Source organism: Bos indicus x Bos taurus, chromosome 3 (assembly GCF_003369695.1).
Source record: "Bos indicus x Bos taurus breed Angus x Brahman F1 hybrid chromosome 3, Bos_hybrid_MaternalHap_v2.0, whole genome shotgun sequence".
NCBI classification, from domain to species: Eukaryota; Metazoa; Chordata; class Mammalia; order Artiodactyla; family Bovidae; genus Bos; species Bos indicus x Bos taurus.
The window spans coordinates 30720923-30744800 of record NC_040078.1 but is presented as its reverse complement, the minus strand read 5'-3'; the positions used below and the strand labels follow the sequence as shown (position 1 = coordinate 30744800).

Here is a 23878-nt window from a genome sequence, read left to right as displayed (position 1 = left end):
GCATCATCACACCTCCTCCATCCTCAGACTGCCCCAGAACCTGGTGAGAAGGTCACCACCTCTGTTCATCCCCAAGGCAGCACAGAGTGAAAGGGAAAAGTAGGCATGCAGTGGGAAGAAGGAGTCTTGTGGGATATTCTTCTCTGCTGAGAACTGTTCAGGGGCTGGTCCTGCCAGGAGTGTGCGAGGCCTCGGCTAGGGGTGGGAACTGGGCATCCTTAAGAGAAGTCCCTCTGTCCTGGGCCACATGCAGTGGCTCAGAGTCCAGAACTGGGCTTCTTCCCCTTGCCTCTCCCCTCCCCATTACTCCAACCTGAAACTCCTCTTTAATTAGGAGGAATAGCCTTCAATTAAGAGACAAATTCACACACCAACCACCACTTCCCTCTCTCATTTGTCTAATACTTTCACATTCAGATCACCTGTAATGAATTATACACTGTACATGGCAATTACATTGCGGTTTTTATGGTGATGAAGAAACTGGGTCTCAAGAGTTCCCAAGCTGAGGTCACCCACAGGCCTACCAAAGCCCTCCTGCCTTCTGGGCTCCTACCCTCGTACCTCTCCTGGTCCTTCCTGCCCCAGAGGACACCACTCCTGAAGCAGAGATCGTTTGTTATTTCCTCCTGGATTTTTAACATTTAAACACCGAAGGGATAACATATCTATCCAGAAGAAATTGTCAAATAGGATTTTGTGCAACTTAGGAATGTTCTATATCTTTTCTGCCCAATGCAGTAGTCCCTAGCTACATGTGGCAACTGAGCACTTTAAATATCATGAGTATAAATGAGAAACTTAATTATATTTAGATTTAAATAATCACATACGACTAATGGTTGCAAGTTCGGAAATCTTCAAGGCTCAAAGTTTCTGAGTGAGCTGTCCTCACACTCAGCACCCACACCCCAAGCCCTAAGACGTCCAGAGTTTTGAGGGACTTCTCCGAATTACCCCAGCCTACATCAGGGACCGCATTGCGGGAATGGCTTCTCTTCCCCTCTTCCCCTGGTCTTGCCTCGACCGCCAGGGGTCGCTGTGCCCGCCGGGCGGGCGGAGCGCCGTCCGGGAGGCGGAGGCGACAACCGCTCTGGGCTGGGGAAGCGAGAGCGGCCTCGGGCGAGGAGAAGGAGGCGGCGCGGCTGCCGCGTACTTCCCCAGCCTGCGGGCGGGAGCATCGGAGGGACCCCGGCTGAGCTCTGCAGAGCTGGCCGGGCGGGCCCGGAGCTCCCCGGTGCCCGGAGCGGGCCCCGCCTGACCGTGATGCCACTTTGACCAGAGCCCCACCGCTTCGGGGACACAGCAACTTGGTGAGGGGAACAGAGCTCCGGACTAGACAGCACCGGAGCTGGCCTCAGTCCCCCTTTCGGGTCTCCATCCTGGGCTCAGAGGTGAAGAGAACCTCAGGCCGGTAGAATCAGCTGTCACCGCCTGGGGCAGGTAGGTCCCGGACTTGGGGGCTCAGAACTGGGAGGACTGAGTCGGCGTGGGGCGGGAGAGGTGGGGAAAGGTGGATCCTGTAGTTCACATTCTCAACCCTATGCTGGCATGCAGGGGCTTGGGGGAAACAGCCTGGGAAACTGAGGCAGCTGTGTGGAAGCCCGAGAACAAATCCCAGAAGCTTCTCTCTCTAGCTCTCTTTAAGGGAGGGAATAGAATGCCAGAGAACCCACCTAATACACTCCGAGGTCTTTTGGATTTTGAGGTTCATTAAGAGAGATGAAAACGTTAGATTGGAGGATGTGGCAGCTCAGAGAAAAATGGGATGTGGGGGCTGCCTTTGTAATTATCAAAACAAATATTCCCGAAGAGGGCGGGGAGAAGAGATACCAACTCAGGAAAGAAGTGCTTCTAGAATCTCCTTGCTTTTGGAGAACACCTATCCCAGGGGGTTTTGGCACCACTTCCTCCATCTGCCCCCACAGTCCTTTCTGGGCTCTCACTCTTGGGGAGCCACGACAGGAGGCTCTCCATCCTTCTTGAGCCCCACCATCTGACCTGCCCCAGTTCCACCTCCCTTTGGAGGCTGAGAGAGGGGAGGTCTTAAAACAGACCTTTGGAGCTGAAGCCTCTGGGGCTCAGAAACCTGGAGGGGGAATGGGGGCGAGGGTGGCAGAGTTGAGCCAGCTCCTGGGCAGTCCAGGAAGCAGGTGCGAAGCAGGATGAGGGGAGGGGGCAGCAAAGAGGATTCAGGACCTCGGGGGTTGTTATTTTCAGGAGCCTCTCCCCAGCAGCAGTCTGTCAGATTCTGCTCAGAAACACTTCTCTGGCCTTCATCCCCTTCCCAAGACCAAAGAGGTGATAGCGTTGGTTCGTAGACACCTCCTACCATCTCCCGCTTCTCTTTTCAGGCTTAACACCCTACGTGTTCCCAGAGTCTGCAAGGCCCTCAGCAAATTCCCAAGGCAGAGGAGGTACTTCACCCCCTGTCCTGGCACCTTGGGGAACAGCCTCAGAATTAGGTTCTATTTCAGTGCCCAGTCCACCCGCTAGCCCTCACCCAGGCCCTCTTCCACCCCCTGGAGGGCCACAGGCTCCCTCTGTCCCTTGCAAAGCACAAGAATCTCTCCTGCTTGTCTAGGTAGAGTCTGAAGCCAGTGGATGAACAGACAGAAGTTAAAGGATTCCAAAAAAGGTGAGTTGACAAGGGGGAGTTGGTAAGGGGGGTGCATGAGTAGACATAGATCAATCACTCTTGCCAAAAGGAGCATGGGAGCAACTGAGTCCTGGCATCTGGTTTGGCCTCTGGTGTCCCCAGCACCAAGCTGGCACCTGAGGGAGCCCAGTGATGCCCCAAGGGGCCAGCAGTGCAGCAGAAAGGGGGGTTCAGGTCTCTTCTGCTCTTGGTGGCTCCCAGCTGCTCTGTGCCTCTGCTTCCCTGGGATTCCCTCCATTTCTAGTCCACTATCTGGGCAAGATTTGGGAGATGTGAACCAACAAAGATGAAGGAGGAGAAGGAAAGGGGAAGAGAGCAAAAACAAAGTGGTCCAGTGGGAACAGCACAGGTTTCTGGGCTCAGGGCTTTTCGATCCACATGCTGCCTGGTCTTGGGCAAGTTATTTGACTTCTCTGAGCCTCCATTCCATCTCTTCCTTTTTATATTTAATTTTTGTTTAAGTTGAATTGCTAGCAGATTCCTATGGTTCAGAATCCAAAAGATTAAAGAGCAATAGGAAGAAAAAAATGTCTGTTTTCCCCTTTACTTCTCGGTCAACCCATTCTCACTCTCAGACCACTACTTTCTCTTCTTGGTGGCAAACAATGTTATTAGGGTCTTGTGGTACATTTTCCAGAGTGAGCTAGCTTACTCATATTTGAGCAACATATATAATCCCTCCCTTTTACACATTGAATACACATCACCCTGCACTTTGCTTTCTCCCCCCCTAAATGATGGGTTATCCTTGGAGACCATTGCATGCCTCAGTACATACAGCATCTCCTCATTCTTTAACAGCGTTCTGTATGGGACTGTATTTGCACACATGGCCCACAATGTATTCAGCCAGTCCTTTATTGATGGTTATTTAGATTGTGTCCAGACTTTTTGAGTATCAGTTTGCTCATCTGTAAAATGGGTACAAATAATTCTACATTGTAGGACAGTTGTGAAGGATTCAAGAGCATGGTTGCAGAGTGTGTGGGTCAGGTGCTCAACACATGGGAATTGGCATTATTATTCCTCCCATGTCACAGCCCTCCATGGGACCATGTCCACGTCATTCTCTAAGACACTTCCTAAGTGTCATCTCTTCCACAGAGCTTTCCATGCTATTCCCAGCAGAACATGTCCTTTCCTACACCCCTTTCCTACTCCGGCACTCACCACTTTCTACAGTGAGTGTGTGCTAGGCCGAGAGCTCCCTGGGGACAAAGTGGGTCTTGCCCCACTCTGTGCTTCCCAGACCATGTGGCACAGCAGTGCTGGGACTGGGCACTTGGGTGGCTGGGGGGCGGCTCCTGCCTAGAGTCAAGCAGGGCATGTGCTTCTTTCTGCAGGATGCGTGAGAGGGCCACGCAGACCTGGAACACGGGCAGCTGGCTGCTGGCACTTTGCCTGGCCTGGCTGTGGACCTGCCTGGCCTCAGCTTCCTTGCAGCCTCCAACTCCCACAGGTTTGGAGGAGGTGGTGGGACCGACCCCAGGGGGCATGTGGTTTTCCAAGATGCCTGGAAAGCTGGACACTAACCACCCCACCCTGTTCCACAGCAGGCAGATGTCTGAGGCAGAGTAAAACCCTCAGATTCTAGGGGTTCTGGCACCTGTTCTTCACCCAGGAACTCTGCCCTCTCTGCTATCCCAGCCCGAGAAGGCACCACTAGACCCATTCTCGCCTTCCCTTCCAGCCGGGAAGGTGTTCTGCAGGGAGAGGCACCCCCGGGTCAGAGCTTAAGTCTAGCCTCCTGGCCTAATTCTGTGGTTTTCCTTCTGGGATAGCTAAAGCTGGTGTAAGCGGATCATCCTCCCCCACGCATTGTAAGCCCCGAGGCCCTTGGCCTCACCCGGAGGAGGCCAGGAGGTGGGGGTTGGTGTGGACTCCATCTTTCTCCTGCCCAAGGGCTAGACAATGCCAGGGTGATGAGTGTGGCCTCACTGGCGAGGAAGGAAGGACAGGAGCCCTGGGACGTGGCAGGGAGATTTCATCCACTTCCTCCTCCCCTGCAATTGGAAATCTCTTACCTACCCCTGCCCGAGCTGGGAGGAGGGGCTGAGGACATGGAGTTGCGGGGAAGGGGAGGAGGGCCGCTGGCCTGGGCTGGCCACCCGATCTGGATCTGTGCTGGCCCCTGCAGTCCCCGTGAAGCAGGGCACCTGCGAGGTGATCGCCACCCACCGTTGCTGTAACCGGAACCACATCGAGGAGCGCTCCCAGACCGTTAAATGCTCTTGCTTTTCCGGCCAGGTGGCTGGCACCACCCGGGCAAAGCCCTCCTGTGTGGATGGTGAGTGAGAGGCTGGGACCCAGCGGGGAGGGCCTGGTCAGAGAGATAAGAAGGTCTGTCCAGGCTTCGCCATCTGCTGGGGATGCAATTTCATGCCCATCTCAGGGCTTTCACCCTGGGAGTCTCAAATGAAGGGGCCACCTCTGGGGGGAGGGGCACAGATGTGACCATCCCCATCCCAGAGATGAGGAAAGTGCTGTCACATGCACGTGCCCTCCCTCCCGACCGCACCTACTGCCTGACACAGGCACCGATCCCTTTCCTCAGGTGGATCCTCTCAGCCTTCCGGCAGGCTCATCACTTCACACCCATTCCTGCAGACGCTGACTTCTTCACCAGCAGCTCCTTCCCAGGCCTCTCACACCCCTCTCACCCTAAAGCCCGCCTTTACCCTCATTCTTTAACAGCTTTAACACACGTCACTCAGCAGTGGATTCCTTCCTATTCATGCCTTTCCTGCAGCCCTGCCCATGTTTATTTTTTTATGCTCACTTGGCAGCACTATAAACACGCCCACTTGTGCTCTCTCCCTGTCTCTCACACACACGTGCCTACTTGTGCACTCCTGGCCTGTGGCCCCCTCAGATGACTTGCACACTTGCTCACTTGTCCTAGAGTGTATGTAGAAGGCTGTGCCTCTCTGCTATTAACCAGGTGGCTCAAGTCAAGGGTTGCCTGAGAGACCACTTCCCCGTCACCCTGCCCTGGCTTTGGTGAGATGGAAGGTCAGTAGGCTTGAGGTTGGTGTGGTTGTGTCCCCAGGCCTCAGCCCGAATACTGCCTTGCAGGCAGATTAGAGTTGGGAAAAGACAAGAGAAATGCGGGGCTCAGAGCCAGGGTGTGTGGGAACGTGCCCTTCATTCTGCACAGACCAGCCCCCCCCACCCCCTACCACTGCATGCAGAGACCTTAGATCTGCCCTCACTGCCTCCTGCTCCCACAGCCTCCATAGTCCTGCAGAAGTGGTGGTGTCACATGGAGCCCTGCCTGCCAGGGGAGGAGTGTAAAGTGCTCCCGGACCTGTCAGGGTGGAGTTGCAGCAGTGGACACAAAGTCAGAACCACCAAGGTATCCAGGGGTGGACACTGCATCCCACCCCTGCTCTTCTGCCTTCACGGTGGGTGGGACAAAGGGGCACAGAGCCCTGGGATCTAGAATGTTGGTTTCCCACAGCGAAAGCAGCAGACCCTCTGGGCTCATTTCCAGACAGTCTCTGCTGGGTCTGTCTGGACTCTAGGGACTGGAGTCAGGTCTTCTGGATTTGAAATCCAGTGTGTCCTTCTGGTACAGTTTCAATCCCTGGGTTGGGAAGATCCCCTGGAGGAGGGAATGGCAACCCTCTCCAGGATTCTCTTGTCTGGAGAATCCCATGGACAGAGGAGCGTGACAGGCTACAGTCCACAGGGTTGCAAAGAGTTAGACATGACTGAAGCAACTTAGCATGCACGCATGCATGCATGTCCTTCTGGGCAGATTCCGTTGCTCCTTAAGCCTTGGTTTCCCCCTCTGCCTTCAGTGAGTTTTCCTCCCAGAAAATGTCAGGTCCTTAGAACAAAGTAGAGAATTGAGGAAATAACCTAGATAATTCCAAGTGGAATCTCTGCAGTGGACATTCTTTCCACCTGCCCCTGCCACCGGCCCCACCCCACGCTCCCATGATTCACTCCTTACAGCTGACACCTGCCTTCCTCTGGTTGAATTGCTGTGCTGACACCACCGGAGAGGGTGGTTATTTTCATGGCTTGCTGCCCGCCCCACAGAGCAAGGGGTCATTAAAATTGTATTGAACTCTTAGCAGTTCCATGTGCGTCACAGTTGATTAGTTGTATCACTCCGTCATGGCCATTCGTATAGATGAGTCACACTGTGGGGGAGGCCGGAACTCTGCCTCCTGCCTTCCCTCTTCACCATCACACCCAGCAAACAAGCATGCAAACAAGACAACAGAGAAGAAAAGGCCAGCTCTGGAGTTCTGAAGAGAGCAACATTTTCACAGGGCATAGAACAGGAGCCACAGCAAAGTAAGATGTGGCCAGACCTAAAGTCAAGCTTCCTATCTTCGGGCATGCAAGGACACAGTCATGCTGAGTAGGTTTAAGACTAGAAGAGACCCACCCCAGAGCTTCTGACGTTGGTCACGAGTTCATAGATTTGGGTTTGTAGCCTGTAGATCATTGTGCTTGCCATTTGTTAGCTACTCTGAAGAAAACAGCAGTGACATGTGAGTGATTTGAGTTTGCCTGGGCCACCAGGCTGTGCTTTCCCAGTCTGGACTGCTTCAGGGGAAGGGAGCAGCAGCAATGACCTCTACATGACCTGCATATCCAGGGGAGTCTCTGGCATGCTGGGATGGCACAGGCATTTCCTTCTCTAACCTTCTTGCATCACTTGTTCTCTAGGTGACACGATAGCTCTTGGGGTCATGACCCGACAGCTTGATTGAGCCACGGATGAGAGAAGGGTGTCCAGTTATCAGCCGGCAAATATTGGGATTTGCTTACCTGGGCCCATACCCTGTGCCCAGTACGTGGGACTCTTTCCAGGACATTGCAGTCAAACTTCAGAGCAGATCCAGACCTCATATCTTCAGGCCCATCTCCAGTCACATACCTGTGATGCTGGGCTCTCCTGGGAGACAGAAGGTCAAGATACAATCCCTACCCCTAAGGAATGTTCAATCAAGTTGAAGAGCTGACGAAAGGCATTCTCGATAATTTAGACTAAAGTGTGTGGTAGCAGACTGTGGTTTCTGGACCATATGCTGTGAGCATGTTGGGTTTGGGGAGGGGACTCCCACACCTCGTCGGCCACCCTCTAGCCACAGGGCACAAAGACAAGAGGTCGTATTCACCACCCACTACTTCCCTACTTCATGTCCCTCTGAATCCCCAGCAAGTGCTGACCTGCTAAAGGAAAACTCTCCCCTGATGCCTGACTAGCTGTATCTCATTTGAATGGGACTGAATTGACTTGGGAAGGGAAAGCCGAGATGAAGCCAAACAACTTTCCCGAAAAGCTTCTGCAGGGGCCTTGCCTGCTTTGGGCATGCTGGGTATGGGCTGGACAGGATTGTAAAACGACCCCCACCCAGGTACCCCAAGTTTTTGTTTGTTTGCTCATTCTAACAGATGACAAAACTGAGTCCCACAGAGATGAGATGACTGGCCCAAGGTCTCACAGCTTGGGCTCCTAAATCTCTAAGACTGCTAACCTTTCACTTAGCCTGGATATTAGGATTGCAGCCTGGGTCTTCCATGCTGTTTTTAGCTCAAGAACAGGAATCTGCAAAGAACTGGCCGGACAGCAAAATGATTCTGAGCAAGAACTTTTACGAAGGTGACTCCTCTCTGAAATAATCCAGAACATCTACCCACCAGGATGTGGGGCCACTGGATCTCCACTCTGCCCTCAGCCCCAAAACCTCCAAACAGACCCCTGACAGTCCAGTTACAGGTGGGCACTCTGAGCTGGCAGCCTCATTGTCCTCTCGAACCTGTCTCTTCCGGAGTCCTTAGGAGTCTGCACCTCTCAGAGGCTCTGGCTCCAAGAGAGGGTCTAGGTAGTGTCCAGGGCTGGCTGGTCAGAGTCCTCTTCCTTCTAAGGCCCTTCTGGGCAGCAGGGGAGCCCCTGGTGGGCTAGATAAAGACTCTATCCAGGCCTGAGGGTCAGCCAGTGAGGTTGGCACCCTAGATACTTTGGAGATGACAGATACACAGGCCTCAGAGATGCAAATTACTTGGATGTCGCATCAGTAAGAAAATCACAGACAGCCTCAGTGACTACTGGCATCAGCTGGGATCGGCTAGGATCACTAGGACTGTGGGATGTGATGGGCCTTGAGGGGAAGGTCAGTAGAGACCAGCTGGGACAGTGCTGAATTCAGAGAAGACAATCAGGGTTGGGGGTTAGTCTCAGCCCTTCCTGCTACTCTCTCTCCCTCCCTCCCCATGTCGGAAAATCAAGAACATTCACCCCACTCAGGGGTTTATCTTCTTTTTTTTGCCTTTTCATTGCTTTGGTAACAGGATGAACAATGATGCTGGCTTTGGGCTAGACTGTTACTGTCAGAATTCTGACAACTTTGAATCTCTCTGCACACAGTGGGGTCATAAGGGTGGGGGTAGTCAAAGAGTAGATCAAAGGTGGTCATTGCTTCCTTCAAGGTTTTGGAATGAATTAAGGGATTGGCCTACTTTCTGGAAAGGATAGTAAATATTCACAAGCCACAGACAGTCTCTGTGGCATATTCATCTTTGTTGTTTATTTTGTTTCATGATATTTTAAAAAAAAACCTTTTAGAATGTGAAAACCATTCTCAGTTCAAGGGCTATACAAAACCAGGCCCCAGGCAATTTTTGGAAGATTGCCAGCCCCAGTGATCCTTTGCAGGCAGGCCATCTCTGAAGCTTGGGTCTGCCTCCCGGCCTGTCTTCAGTGCAGTGGGAACCTGAGCTGGAGGGCTGGGTCAGGTTTTGTTTTTCTTCTAATGTTCCTTGAGAGATTGGCGAGTGAATTATTTAGGCTACAAATGAGACAGCTTTAACTGAGTTGGAGAGTAAGAGCCTGCTCTCCTCGAAGCCAGGATGTGGGCTTCTCTACTCCCTTCCCATCCCTTGAGACTGTGTCCAGGAGGGAGGGAGAAGGCTTCAGTCTCCTGCCCATCTGCTCATCTATAGCCACTGGGCTGTGAGCTGGGGGATGATACTATACCTGAGCGGCCAACCACCACCAGCCCCTGCCTCATCCAGGCTCCTTGGTCCTCCCTGACCTTGCTCATCCTTGCTTCAGAGAAGACTGCTTTCCTTTGGCACATGCTGGAGTTTGCTCATTCATTTTTTTAACTCCTCAAAGCCTCCATTTCCTCTTGACCCATTCATATGTTTATTTGGTGGGCTTTGAGGGGTATTCTTTATATGGCCAGGAGAGCCCCATACAACAGGATCTGGTGGAGAAGGAAAAGCATGCCATCTCCCAACAGAAGCTCCCTTGGATCCTGCTTCCAACTAAGTCAATATTTGTGCACATGTTGTAGCTATCTCAATGGCAGTATAGGAATGCAAATGAATTTTCCTGGAGCACAGAGGTCCTGGAGTCATTTTATGTTCCTTTTCTGCCTTAAGTGGGATGGGCTCTCAGATTTCCTGAGTTGGCTGGTAACTCTATCCACCCAGCTTTGGAAGGAAGATTGCCAACTGCAGAAGATCATTTGGCTAATTTCTGTGGCCTCCTGGCAGTTTCATTAAGGTCTGTGAGTGACATCCTAATTAATGGCCCCTGACAGTTGGCTGGAGTTGAAGCTGCCACTTTCTAAAATCACAATCTTAGAGCTAGGAGGGATTTTAGAGATCATTAACCAACACCCTCATTTGACAGATGAGAAAAGGAAGGCTCAGAGAGGTAAGGTAATTTGCTCAAAATCACACAGCAAGCTGGTGGCAGATCCTGCCCAGTGATCCAGACAAGTGCTCTTTATCCTACTGTACATTGCCTCTTACCCTAGTATAGATGAGGGATCTGAAAAGAAGCCAGAATGTTAGCAAGGATGAATGTGAAAGAGCCTCACTCTAAAATCGCCTGACCCTGTAAATTCAAAAGGACAGAATGAAGAAGAAAGGGAAGCACTTAGAGATGTCTACACAGAAAGAGGGGAGATGGGATAAAAGGGGGGATTGAGATCACTCATTCAGAAGAACATCAAAACACCAAAGCACTACACAAAATAATTAAAACTTGATTTCTGTCCTTCTTGGAGGAGACAGAATGGAGCCCTTATCAGTCTTTGGGAGACCTGTGCAGCCAGTTTTGATGGCTTAAGGCTTCTTTAGAGCCTAGTGCAGGGGTCTGCAAACCAAAGCCCATGGGCCACATCTGGTCCACCACCTGTCTTTGTAAATAAAGTTTTATTGGAATATAACCATGTTCATTTGCTTATTATTGTCTGTGACTACTCTTTCCTGCTATGATAGCAGAGCAAGTCATTGCAGAGAAACCATATAGCCAACAAGACTTCTTGTTCTGTGCTTGTTCTGTATAGAAGACAGACAGATCTTGAAAATGACGGTGAGTTATCGTAAACTTAACCAGGCGGACTCTATTTTCAGTTTCTGTCCCAGACATGGTTTCTTTACTGGAGCAGACATCCTTTGACACCTAATATCGGAGAAGGCAATGGCATCCCACTCCAGTACTCTTGCCTGGAAAATCCTATGGACGGAGGAGCCTGGTAGGCTGCAGTCCATGGGGTCACTAAGAGTCAGATACGACTAAGCGACTTCACTTTCACTTTTCACTTTCATGCATTGGAGAAGGAAATGGCAACCCACTCCAGTGTTCTTGCCTGGAGAATCCCAGGGATGGTGGAGCCTGATGGGCTGCTGTCTATGGGGTCGCACAGAGTCGGACACAACTGAAGCGACTTAGCAGCATGCGCTATTGATCTGAACATGAGTTTTCCTTCCTTGCTCACCTGCTTCTGCCAAAACTACCATCTATGGACTTCTAGAATGTCTTGTTCATTCTCACAGCATTCCACCAAGCATAGTGTCTGACCAAGGAACTCATTTAAAAGTAAATGAGATAAATATGGTAAAGGGCTCATGATCATAGAATTCATAGGTCTTATATGTCTGATCACCTTGAATTAAATGGCCTGAAAGAATGGTGTGTTTCTTTTCTTTTTTTTTTTTTTTTGAGAGTTACAATACAAGCTGAGTGCCAACACTGGGCAGGGCTTAGTTAATGTCCCCAGGATGCTGTATATGCCCTGAATCAGTGACCAATATATAGTGCTGTTTCTCACATAGCTGGGATTCATGAGTCTGAAAATTAAGGGGCTGGAATGGGAATGGCTCCTTTATTGTTACTCTTAGTGATCCCCAGGGGGATTTTTCCTTCCCAAACTCACAGAGCTGGGCTCTGCCAACTTAGAAATTGATTTGTCTGCCTAGATTAGTTATACATAAGTAAAATATGATATATATGTGTCTTTCAGTGACTATATTAGATGAGGTATTTGCTGAAAGCAAAAGGAATATGGAGTGATAGCAGAGAAGTTAAAAATGCCAACTTCAGAGAAGTTAAAAATGCCAACTTTGACTACATGACCCGTTACAGAAATGAAGACTAGTAGTTATAAGTATTTCTTCCTTACATTAATATGAGTGTATTAATATAAATATTAACCAATTATTTTCTTCAATTTTCTCACTCATGAAAGTTATCAGGACTATTTACTACTTGAAGGTAAACAGGAAAATATACAGAAACTGCCTGAAGTTTCATCCAGAATCACGAAAAATGAGTCCATGTGTTAAAGGTTAAAGGTGAAAGTATGATAAAGAATAAAGTGTTTTCTGCTTGGGTCCTACCATGTCATTTTAATTTAATAAACTGGTTTCATATACCTTGAATCATCTCATCTCCATAAATCCCTGTAAGGTAAATGTTATCAACAACTGCCTGTAGATGCAGATGCTCAGAGAGGAAAAAATGTCTAAGGACCTTTCAGTAGCTGTCTCACTAGCCAGGTCGTCAGAACCAGGAAAAGCACATGTAAGTGAGAATTGAGGAGCAGACATTTTTAATATGAATTGTCTCATTTAATGCTCACAATAATTCCATGAGGTAGGTATTATTATTCTGATTTTACAGACAAGGAATCTGAAGATTCAGAGAGGTTAAGTAAATTGCTAAAAATTGCACAGCAAGAAAATCGGAAGTTTGAACCCAAGTCCACTTAGTTCTAAAGCTCATATCCTTTCACTACACATGAAGTGTTTTCTTGTAATCTCCTCAGGGACTGAGCTGCTCAGAGTCCAAATACTTTACAATTAATACTTAGGGAAGGTGAAAGGGGCCAGAGGACAGACTGGATAGTAAGCGCCATCATAGAGGCGTGTCCTCTGTGCTACAGGAGGAACTGTCTGGACGAGAAACTAGGTCCAGCACAGGGAAGGCATCCTGAGGACCGAGTCTTTAGAGTTGCGTGGGAATCAACCATGTAAAAGGTGTGTGTGTGTGTGTGTGTGTTGGACAGAAAAGAGGAGTAAAGGCTGAGCGAAAGTATTTGCAAAGGAGGAAAGTGTGAGACAAGTTCAAGTAAATAGCTAGCTGTGCCTGGAATATAGCAGGTAAGTAGAGATGGTGAGAAATGCAGCTGAAGGTTGGCCAAGGGTAAGCTCAGAAAGAAGCTGGACACCGTGTGGTTTGAGTTCTAGTTCAAGACAATGGAGGAGCTTACTAGGGCCCAGGGACAAGGGAAGAGGCAGATTGCCACTTTAGGGACAGATGTAAGACCAGATGACAGTGTGAATATGCAGACATGGAAATCAGTTACCAGTCTTGGCAATAATCCAGGTAAGAAATAATAACACTTGGAATCAAAAGCAGTGGTTGGCTGGGTGCAGGAGATGGGGAAGAGGAAGGGAGAGGAGTATATTTTCAAACTCTGAAATCTTTCTCCATTCCCTAATGGATGCTTACTTTTTTCTTTCCTGCTACTATCATAGAGATCTCAGCGCCAGCACTGACCCCATGCACAAGGCCATGACTGCCAATATACTGCTTGAAAGATACTAAAAGCCCAGCATACCAGCATGCTGCCCTCTCCAGGCCTGCAGCCCCTTCCCTGGAGTCTCTTTTTTGGGCTGTGCTCAGTCACTTAAGTCATGTCCAACTCTGTGGGCCGCTATGGACTGTAGCCTGCCAGGCTCCTGTGTCTTGGGATTCTCCAGGCAAGAATACTGGGGTGGGTTGCCCTGCACTCCTCCAGGGGATCTTCCACACCCAAAGATCTAACTTGCATCTCTCACCTCTCCTGCATTGGCAGGAGGGTTCTTTACCACTGGCTCCACCTGGGAAGCCAGCAAGAGCAGCAGCACAGTAGCAGCTAACTCCCACCCTGCACTGAGGACTAGCCAAAGACCAAGTCTAGAGGCACTGATGACCGAGAGGACGGGATGCTGAATTTTCCTCCGTGAGTGTGATACTCAGGACAGCTCTCTAGGCTGGAGGGTGGAGGTTCTCACCGTCGCTCTGAACAGGAAGGTAGATTTTACCCTGTTTATACAAGCGCCCTTAGGGTAGCCAGCCACCAGTAAATGAGACGCGCAAATGCTGTTTGCTCTTAGTCACTGATTTTTAAAAATTAAGCTGCTTGCTAGTAAGCCGATTGAACATCAACAATCTTTCCAGGGAAATCTTTTAATTAAGTTTACATAGAAACAATTGGTTGCAATTGTAGACAACAGTCAATTAGAAGATGTAAAAGAGGGACGGGGGCAAGAGATAATGGCGGGAAGGTCGTGTGTGTGTTATGTCGGGGAGACTGAGGGTTGTGTGCAAGATTTGGGGAGGGAGGTGTGTCTCTGCGGGCACTGGTGGCGGAATGGGAAGGATGTGCAGGTGCCCCTGCTGGAGACCCTGAACCTGCAGGAGGCGGTCAGCAAGCAGCGATTGTGAGAGGGCGAGCCTCTGCGAGTTGCCTCAGAGGGCGAGCTGTGGAGCGCAGAGGGCCCAGAAGACTGCTGGCCACTCTAAGTAGAGGTCAGGTGCCGAGTGAGGGCTTTGCCTCCGGGAAGGGGGCCCGCGAAGAGGCGACCTCACCACAGAAGGCCAGTGCGGATTCAGTTCAGTTCAGTTCAGTCGCTCAGTCGTGTCCGACTCTTTGCGACCCCATGAATCGCAGCACGCCAGGCCTCCCTGTCCATCACAAACTCCCGGAGTTCACTCAGACTCACGTCCATCGAGTCAGTGATGCCATCCAGCCATCTCATCCTCTGTCGTCCCTTTCTCCTCTTGCCCCCAATCCCTCCCAGCATCAGAGTCTTTTCCAATGAGTCAACTCTTCGCATGAGGTGGCCAAAGTACTGGAGTTTCAGCTTCAGCATCATTCCCTCCAAAGAAATCCCAGGGCTGATCTAGCGGGACTCAACGGGTCAGAGCGCGTCATCCCCAGGTGGCGCTCTGCTCTCTCAGGTATCCTTCTGGAGGCGGAGGCGTCTCCTTCCTACGACCCGCTCGGGCAACCGCACTCGGCTTCCCCGTTAGGCGGTGCTGGGCCGCCTGACTCCTGCCGGTCCCCCTCGCCCCCCATACCCGCCACCCCCCAACACCTCCGGCGCCGGGTAGACCGCGGTGGGCAGCGTCCTGCTCGCGTCCCGCCGAGTCAGAGCAACCCTGGTGTCGGGACGCGACGGTGCAATCCCGAGGCCTCGGGGACGCTTGGAGTCCTCTGCGTCCCGCCCACGTCCGCGCCGTCGCGGGCGCAGGTACCGGGAGACGTCTGTGTTCCGGTTGAGCGGTGTGCATCTCGGGTTGGACGCGCAACACCCGCTCCGCACTCGCGGCGGGATTGGCCTGGGCACCACTAGCCCCACGTCCGCCGAGGATGCAACAGTGAAAGCCCTCGCCCACTCCCTTTCCCGGCCCGGGAGTACACCAGAGCTGCCAAGGGTTGTTAACCCGTGGACTCCTCCCGATGGCGGGCTGAGGCACTCGTGGGAAGTCTCCTGGTAGGAAGGACCAGGGCCTAGTGGGTGCCAGTGGAGAGGTGAAACAGATGCTGTCTGTTCGAATTGAAGCCCAATTAAATGCTGTGCCTCCTTACTTTTAAAAGTCATCTTTACTGAGGTAGAGTTTATATATAATAAAAGCATCCGTTTTAGGTGGACTTTTTGATGAGGTTCAACACGTTTTTAACCCCCTATCATGATCAAGATACAGAGCAATTCCGTCTCCTCAGAAGTGCCTTTGTCCCCTGTCCCCAGGCTACCCTCCCCGCCACGTCTCTTCCCACCCCCACACCCCGCCCCACCCTCTCCCCACCTCCCCACCCCCATACCTGGGCTCCAAGCAACCATTGGACTACTTTCTGTCACCACATATTATATTTTTGTATTTTCGTACTTTCGAGAATTTCATATACATGGACTCATACAGTATGAACTGTTTTGTGTATGACTTCTTATACTAGATAGCAGATTCAAAAGCAGAGACATTACTTTGCCAACAAAGGTTCGTGTAGTAAAGGCTATGGTTTTTCCTGTGGTCATGTATGGATGTGAGACTTGGACTGTGAAGAAGGCTGAGCGCCGAAGAATGGATGCTTTTGAGCTGTGGTGTTGGAGAAGACTCTTGAGAGTCCCTTGGACTGCAAGGAGATCCAACCAGTCCATTCTGAAGGAGATCAGCCCTGGGATTTCTTTGGAAGGAATGATGCTAAAGCTGAAACTCCAGTACTTTGGCCACCTCATGCGAAGGGTTGACTCATCATCAAAAGACTCTGATGCTGGGAGGGATTGGGGGCAGGAGGAGAAGGGGATGACAGAGGATGAGATGGCTGGATGGCATCACTGACTCAATGGACGTGAGTGTGAGTGAACTCCGGGAGTTGGTGATGGACAGGGAGGCCTGGCGTGCTGCGATTCATGGGGTCGCAAAGAGTCTGACACGACTGAGCAACTGATCTGATCTGATCTGATCTGATCTTATACTTAGCATAATGTTGTTGAGAACCCATACTGTTGGAAGGATCTGTTGTTTACTCCTTTTTATTGCTGAGTAATGTTGTGTTATCTGGTTACACTGCAATTTGTTTAACCTTTCTCTTGTCCGTGGACATTGGACTTTTCCCCAGTTTTTGGTTATTTTGAATTAAGCTGTTACGAACATTTGAACAAGTCTGTGTGGATATATAACTTCACTTTTCTAGGTAAATATCTAGAAATGGAATTCCTAGGTTATATGAAAAGTGAATTTTTAATTTTATAAGAAAGTGTTGAACTGTTTTTCCAAAGTGGTTGAATCGTTTTACACTATAACCAATAGTATATCAAAGTTCCAATCATCTCCACAAATTCACCAGCATTTGGTATTGTTAGTCTTTTAAATTTTAGTTATCTAGTAAATGTCCAGTTGTATCTCATTGCATTTTAAAATTTCGTTTCTCTAATAACTTATGATATTGAACAACTTTTCATGTGTTCATGTTTTTAAAAAGTCATATACTTCTTTAGTGTAAGGTCTGTTCAAATCTTTTGTTTATTTTTTTTTCAGGTTATTTGTTTTATATTATTGAGCTGTAAAAGTTCTTTATGTATTTCAGGTATAAATCCTTTTTCTGTTATGTTTTGCATATATTTTCTTATGTGGCTTGCCTTTACACTTTCTTTTTTTTTAATTAATTAATTTATTTTGGCTGTGTTGGATCTTCATTGCTGCGTGAGGGTTTTCTCTAGTTGCAGTGAGCAGAGGCTGCTCTTTATTGAGGTGCACAGGTTTCTCACTGCGGTGGCTTCTCATTGTGGAGCACAAGCTCTAGGCACACAGGCTTCAGTAGTTATGGCACATGGTCTCAATAGTTGCGGTGCACAGGCTTAGTTGCTCCGAGGCATGTGGGGTTTTCCCTGACTGGGGATCAAACCAATGTAGGTGTCCCCTACATTGGCAAACCGATCTTTATCCACTGTACCACCAGGTGAGTCTTACATTTTATTAATTATGTTTCAAAGAGTGTCTCATTTTTTATGAAGTCCAATGACCAGTATTTTCTTTCATGGCTTGTGATTTTGGGGTCTTCCTTAAGAAATCTTTACGTTATGCAAGGCTGCACAGATTTTCTCCTTTGTTATCCTATCCTAAACACAAGAGTTTTAGCTTTATAGTTCATTTCAAGTTAAATGTGGTATGAGGAGTTGAGGTTCATTTTTTTCTGTATGGGGAAACAGTGGAAACAGTGGCTGACTTTATTTTTCTGGGCTCCAAAATCACTGCAGATGGTGATTGCAGCCATGAAATTAAAAGACGCTTACTCCTTGGAAGGAAAGTTATGACCAACCTAGACAGCATATTAAAAAGCAGAGACATTACTTTGACAATAAAGCTCTGTCTAGTCAAGGCTATGGTTTTTCCAGTGGTGATGTATGGATGTGAGAGTTGGACTATAAAGAAAGCTGAGCGCCGAAGAACTGATGCTTTTGAACTGTGGTGTTGGAGAAGACTCTTGAGAGTCCCTTGGACTGCAATGAGATCCAACCAGTCCATCCTAAAGGAGATCAGTCCTGGGTGTTCATTGGAAGGACTGATGTTGAAGCTGAAACTCCAGTCCTTTGGCCACCTGATGCAAAGTGCTGACTCATTTGAAAAGACCCTGATGCTGGAAGGGATTGAGGGCAGGAGGAGAAGGGGACGACAGAGGATGAGATGGTTGGATGGCATCACCGACTCAATGGACATGGGTTTGGGTGGACTCCGGGAGTTGGTGATGGACAGGGAGGCCTGGCGTGCTGCGGTTTATGGGATCGCAAAGAGTCGGACATGACTGAACGACTGAACTGAACTGATCCCACTATTCTGGCACTATTCAGGCACTATTCATTGAATAGACTATCCTTTCCCTGTTAAATTACCTTGTGGTAGCCTGCATTTAATATGGCACCTAATGAAAACCTTTTTTATTTAGGCCCCCTCTTTCATATAGAATATGACTGATCTGTGCAACCAATATCACATTTGTCTTGTTTGGGCTGCTGAAACGAAAATATCATAGACTGTGTGGCTTAAACAGCAGAAATTTATTTCTCGGTTTTGGAGGCTGGATAGGCCAAGACAAAGGTGCCAGTCAATTCAGTTCCTGATGAGGATCCTCTTCCTGGTTTGAAGATGGATGCCTTCTTGCTATATCCTCATGTGACACAAGAGAGAGGTATCATCTCTCTTGTGTCTCTTCTTATCAGGGCACTAATCTCTTTCATGAAGGCTCTACCCTCAGGACTGAATTACCTCCCAAAGACTCTACTTCCAAATATCATTACATTGAGGATTATGGCTTCAATATATAAATTTTGGGGGAACACAAGTTCATAGCAGTAGTGCAGAAATCAGGGAGTATAACTTATATTAAGTCATAAAAGCATTGGCTTTCACCTTCTCCCTTGGATCACTCATCTAGGGGAAACCAGCTGGATGCCTATGCCACTCTGTGGAAAATTTTAACAGATGAATTTTATGGGGGTACAGTTCAGTCCATGGCAGGCGATCTAGTCTTCCCACTCCTCTGGCAGGGAAGACAAAGATTGAAGAACTCGTGGATTTCCTGACACTCTGTAGAAAAGGCTTTATACAGATTTGGACATGCATTTAATGTTTACAAGACACCTGGCCATGGTCAAAGCATTTCTATGTGCTTTGTCCTTTTTGTCTTCACAACAGTGTGGGTCAGGGAGAGAGGGCAGTGGGCTGAGGAAGTTCTATATACTTGGGTATAAAGGATCACAAGCTGACTAACTCTTGGTTGACAGGCCAGTGGGAATAAGGAAGGGGAGAGAGAGATTGACATGGAGAAGGATGGAAAGGAGAGGACTTATCATTTTCCAAAATCAGTGTCAGGACCTATTCTTCTTTGAGAAAAGAATTATTATAATCCTATCATTCAGATAAAGGAATAGAACTCATTCACAAACCATAGCTATTATAAGTGGCTGGATCCATAACCTGGTGCTCAGTCATCAGGGCCTTGGGCATAGCTGCAGACCTGAGTCTTGTGAAAACCACAGACCTGAACTTTAAGTCAACTTAGACCAAGGAACCCAAGGTATTCCACTTGTAATGTGATTCTCTCTCGGATCCCCAAGTTCCAAGGCCTCCTGGGCTGAGGTCCTGCCAAGCCTCTCAGTAGGTTGGTCTGGCTGCAGCTTCACTCTTCTTTAACCTCCCAGCCTGCCAGGCATCTCAGATCTCAGTCAGCCTCATTGCTCTGAGCAGTCAAAGTGGTTCAGGGTGGAGACTGGAAGGCAGAAAGGACAGCTGTCCCATTTGGCAGAGCTACTCTCTAGGGAAGGGAAGTACCAAGAGGTGCAGAGAGAGCAGTGGGAATGCGAGCAGAAGTCAGAGAGGATCATGGCAGCCCAGAGCCACATTGCCCAGAGTCATCCTTGTCCCTGTGTTGGGCAACCTTGGGTAGATCAGTTGTGCTCTGGACTGAGAGTCCTCTCTGAGAAGTGAAAGCCAAAAGGAAGGGCTCTTATAACTCCTCTAGGCTGATTTCCCATGGTTGGCGCCTCACAGCTGCTGGTGGTTCTTAGTTCACTTGCTCCAGGTCCCTTAGATCAGATCAGATCAGATCAGTCACTCAGTCATGTCCGACTCTTTGCGACCCCATGAATCGCAGCACGCCAGGCCTCCCTGTCCATCACCAACTCCCGGAGTTCACCCAGACTCACGTCCATTGAGTCAGTGATGCCATCCAGCCATCTCATCCTCTGTCATCCCCTTCTCCTCCTGCCCCCAATCCCTCCCAGCATCAGAGTCTTTTCCAATGAGTCAACCCTTCGCATGAGGTAGCCAAAGTACTGGAGTTTCAGCTTTAGCATCATTCCTTCCAAAGAAACCCCAGGGCTGATCTCCTTCAGAATGGACTGGTTGGATCTCCTTGCAGTCCAAGGGACTCTCAAGAGTCTTCTCCAACACCACAGTTCAAAAGCATCTATTCTTCGGCACTCAGCCTTCTTCACAGTCCAACTCTCACATCCATACATGACCACAGGAAAAACCACAGCCTTGACTAGATGGACCTTTGTTGGCAAAGTAATGTCTCTGCTTTTGAATATGCTATCTAGGTTGGTCATAACATCCTTTAAAATATATTTTTTAAATTTTATATTGGAGTATAGTTGATTAATAATGTTGCATTAGTTTCAGGTGTACAGCAAAGTACACCTTTTTCCAATTCTTTTCCCATTTATGTTGTTATAGACAGTCCCCCTCCACTTTTGTACTTGTCACTCAGAGTGCCTCGAACCAAACCCTGGCCTCCACCAGCCCCTGACAAGGGTTCCTAGAACTGCCTAGGCCCCAGGCTTCCAGAGAGGCCTTTGCTGTGACTGCTCTATGTAGAGAAAACAGACTGAGGCTCATCCAAGAGGCTGTGATGCCCAGTGGTTCAGACTGTGACCTTGAAATCAGGTCTCTAGGTTTTGAACCAGGTCCCATCAATTATTAGCTGAAAGCCTTTGGGAAAATTACTTAACCTCACTGTGTGGCTCAGATTAGGTAAAGAATCTGCCTGCAATGGGGGAGACTTGGGTTCGATCCCTGGGTTGGGAAGATCCTCTGGAGGAGGGCACGGCAATCCACTCCAGTATTCTTGCCTGGAGAATCCCCATGGACAGAGGAGCCTGGCGGGCTATGATCCATGGAGTTGCAAAGAGTTGGACACGATTGATCGACTAAGCACACACACAATGTAGAGTTACTAATAGTATGTTCACTGTGGTGTTACAAGGAACACATGAGTCTGTATAGGGCAACTGGCATGAAAGAAACATTTGCTGTTCTGATCTCCTGGGATGGGAGAAGGTAGGGTGGGAACATGGGCTGAAGGCAGGGTGTTGTGTGCCAAAGAATAAATACCGCATTTGGGTTGCTGTCCTGCTGTATTTCCTCCTGTCCCTGGATCAGGGAAAGCTAAATTGCTCTGAAATTAACACAGATGAAGGCTCTAAGAGTGAGTTTCCTTTGAGGAGAAATTAATCTCTGGCCCACATGTCATTATGGGAGATGCAGATGCAGCAGAGCTCCCCCATTCATCCTACCTGAGCCTCCTCATCCCTCCCATGCCCCCTCTTCCTCCAGCATCCCGCCCTCCACCCCGCCACACCAGGCTAGTGTCCTGGGTTGATGCTGCCCTCCAACACATGCTGGCCCAATATCTACTGTATACACTCCTGCATGGCCTCTGGGTCCTTAGATGTGTGCTTAGAGGTAAGCATTTGTCCCCTGTCAGACCAGGAGGACCTGGGAAGAAGAAGGACCTCTTTTCTTTCCCTCCCTAGGGTCACTCACATGGCACAGGAAGAGGGGTACTCATGGGAGCGTAGGAATCTTTACCACTGAACCACCAGGGAAGCCCCCATCATCTTATTCTGATGATTAGAGAGGAGAGAAGAAAGTAAACTCTGGTGGGAAGATGTAGAAACCATTAAACCTGAAACAGGTAAACAGGCAGGCTCAGCCTCTGAAATGTCACTGTGCCTGTAATTACAGTCAACACCCAGGTGGCGCTAGGGGTAAAGAACCCGCCTCGCCAATGCAGGCAACGTAAGAGACGATCCCTGGGTTGGGAAGATCTCTTGGAGGAGGGCATAGCAACCCACTCCAGTATTCTTGCCTAGAGGAGCCTGGCGGGCCACATACAGTCCATAGGGTCGCATAGAGTCGGACACGACTGAAGCAACTTAGTACAGCAAAGGACACAGAGCTCCAGGTGCCCCTGCTCACCTGCGCAACACCCAACCCTGAGCTCGGGGAGGCACTTAGAGCAGTCAACCCCTCCAGCTGATGGGAGACCCCACCACTGCCCTTCTGCTCCCCCACTTCATTAATCTGGGATAGGGACTGGAAGGGCGATGGGTGGATTCCACTGGTGACATTTACCAAAGTCACAAACTCAGTGAACATTGTAATTTGCCGACTAACAATTTAATCCTTGTCCTTGAATATCAAACATCCAATATTTGATATTCTCTGACGTCATCTTGGTCAGAAGACGTCAGAGAATATCAAACATTGGATGTAGAGAAGTTGACAGAAATGTCGGGAAGAAGTGAAGCAAACAAGGCTGCTTTAGTGCAGAGAGGTTTGTCAGGCTGCTGGGGCAGTTAGGCCTGGGGAGCAGAGGATAAGGAGAAAGTGGAGAGAGCTGCCTGCCGGGATGGGGTAGGACATACACCCTCCAAAGGGAGTTGGCGTGGGGTAGGGGTTGGGGGATGGACACTCCCAGTTGGTTCCTGGGGTGGGAAGGTAGAAAAGGCTTGAACCTAGAGTGAGGCTGAGCTGGGCTAGCATCTGGTGGCATGACCTTGAGGATAAGGAACTTGCCTAATACAGAAGGATTACAACACAGTAATATTTCTCTCCACCAAAGTGCAGGTTGGAATGGATCTAAGACCCGGTGTGAAAGTCTGCCCCACCCCCACCCCATGCCCCAAAAAAAGGGAAAGGAAAGGAAATCTCCATTCCCTAACCCCCTTCTTTTCTTTACCCTTCCTCACTCCGTCCTCTTCTCCCTCTCCTTCCCCGTCTTCCTGGCCTGATTCTTGGGGAAAGACAAATCAGGGTGGAGGGGATTGGGCACTGGCCAGATCAGAAGAAAGGAAAGATGGACTCAGAGCAGATGCGATGGGAGTGAGAAAGTTGGTAACCACTGTTCTAAGCACTTGACTTACAGCAACTGTTTAATCCCACCACCACCCTAGCCCTAGGAGGTACGGCACTTATCCCCACAGTGCAGGCGAGGATACAGCAGCACAGAGAGGTTGATGGTGTAGACCATAACTGTGCCCCCTTACAGTTGGCCCGATTCAGAGACATGGCCTCTCAGAGCTGTGAGAAGACACTGTTGTTGTTCAGTCGTGTCTGACTCTTTGCGACCCTATGGACTGCAGAACACCAGGCTTCCATCCTTCACTATCTCCCAGAGTTTCCTCAAACTCATGTCCATTGAGTCAATGATGCTATCTAGCCATCTCATCCTCCGTCTCCCCGTTCTCCTCCTGCCCTCAATCTTTCCTGGCATCAAGAGTCTTTTTCAATGAGTCATCTCTTTGCATCAGATGGCCAAAGCATTAGAGTTTCAGCTTCAGCATCAGTCCTTCCAATGAATATGCAGGGTTGATTCCCTTTAGGATTGACTGCCTAGACCTCTTTGCTGTCCAAGGGACTCTCAAAAGTCTTCTCCAGCTAGCCACTATCTTATTTTCCCCTGCTCTGAAGCACAGAGACACAGCTGGCTGGAGACAGAAACAGAACAGAATCCCAGACTATGGCATGGCCCGCCTATGTAATCTCTTCTCTCAATGACCGCTCACATTCCACCTCCCAGGCGCATTTGATGCCAAGACCACAGTGTCTTGATTGCCTTAGTTGAATAGTAAGTA

At 49.3% G+C, this 23878-nt stretch overlaps 1 protein-coding gene across 4 annotated transcripts; it reads left to right on the top strand.

Annotated features, from left to right (window-relative positions):
- The first annotated feature begins 1065 nt into the window (after nucleotides 1-1065).
- FAM19A3 (family with sequence similarity 19 member A3, C-C motif chemokine like) lies at nucleotides 1066-10865 on the top strand. 4 transcript variants are annotated; one of them, XM_027536137.1, is made up of 6 exons: nucleotides 1068-1443; nucleotides 2355-2417; nucleotides 2585-2638; nucleotides 4003-4118; nucleotides 4797-4946; nucleotides 5890-6740. In XM_027536137.1, exons 4-6 carry the CDS (start codon nucleotides 4004-4006, stop codon nucleotides 6099-6101), a joined length of 477 nt encoding a protein of 158 aa, XP_027391938.1. In that variant the 5' UTR covers nucleotides 1068-1443; nucleotides 2355-2417; nucleotides 2585-2638; nucleotide 4003; the 3' UTR covers nucleotides 6102-6740. The 4 variants fall into 4 exon arrangements, with proteins under 4 accessions (XP_027391940.1, XP_027391938.1, XP_027391937.1 ...); XM_027536138.1 differs by lacking the exon at nucleotides 2355-2417 and adding an exon at nucleotides 7346-10865 and having other exon boundaries at nucleotides 1072-1443; nucleotides 5890-6014; XM_027536139.1 differs by lacking the exon at nucleotides 2355-2417 and having other exon boundaries at nucleotides 1066-1443; nucleotides 5214-5979.
- Nucleotides 10866-23878: the final 13013 nt, after the last annotated feature.

Excerpts from the sequence above, each read along its gene's own strand:
- FAM19A3 (XM_027536137.1), top strand. The coding sequence starts at position 4,004 with ATGCGTGAGAGGGCCACGCAGACCTGGAACACGGGCAGCTGGCTGCTG. Across the intron at positions 4,119-4,796 it reads GCAGCCTCCAACTCCCACAG|TCCCCGTGAAGCAGGGCACC; the intron begins GTTTGGAGGAGG and ends TGGCCCCTGCAG. Across the intron at positions 4,947-5,889 it reads AAAGCCCTCCTGTGTGGATG|CCTCCATAGTCCTGCAGAAG; the intron begins GTGAGTGAGAGG and ends CTGCTCCCACAG.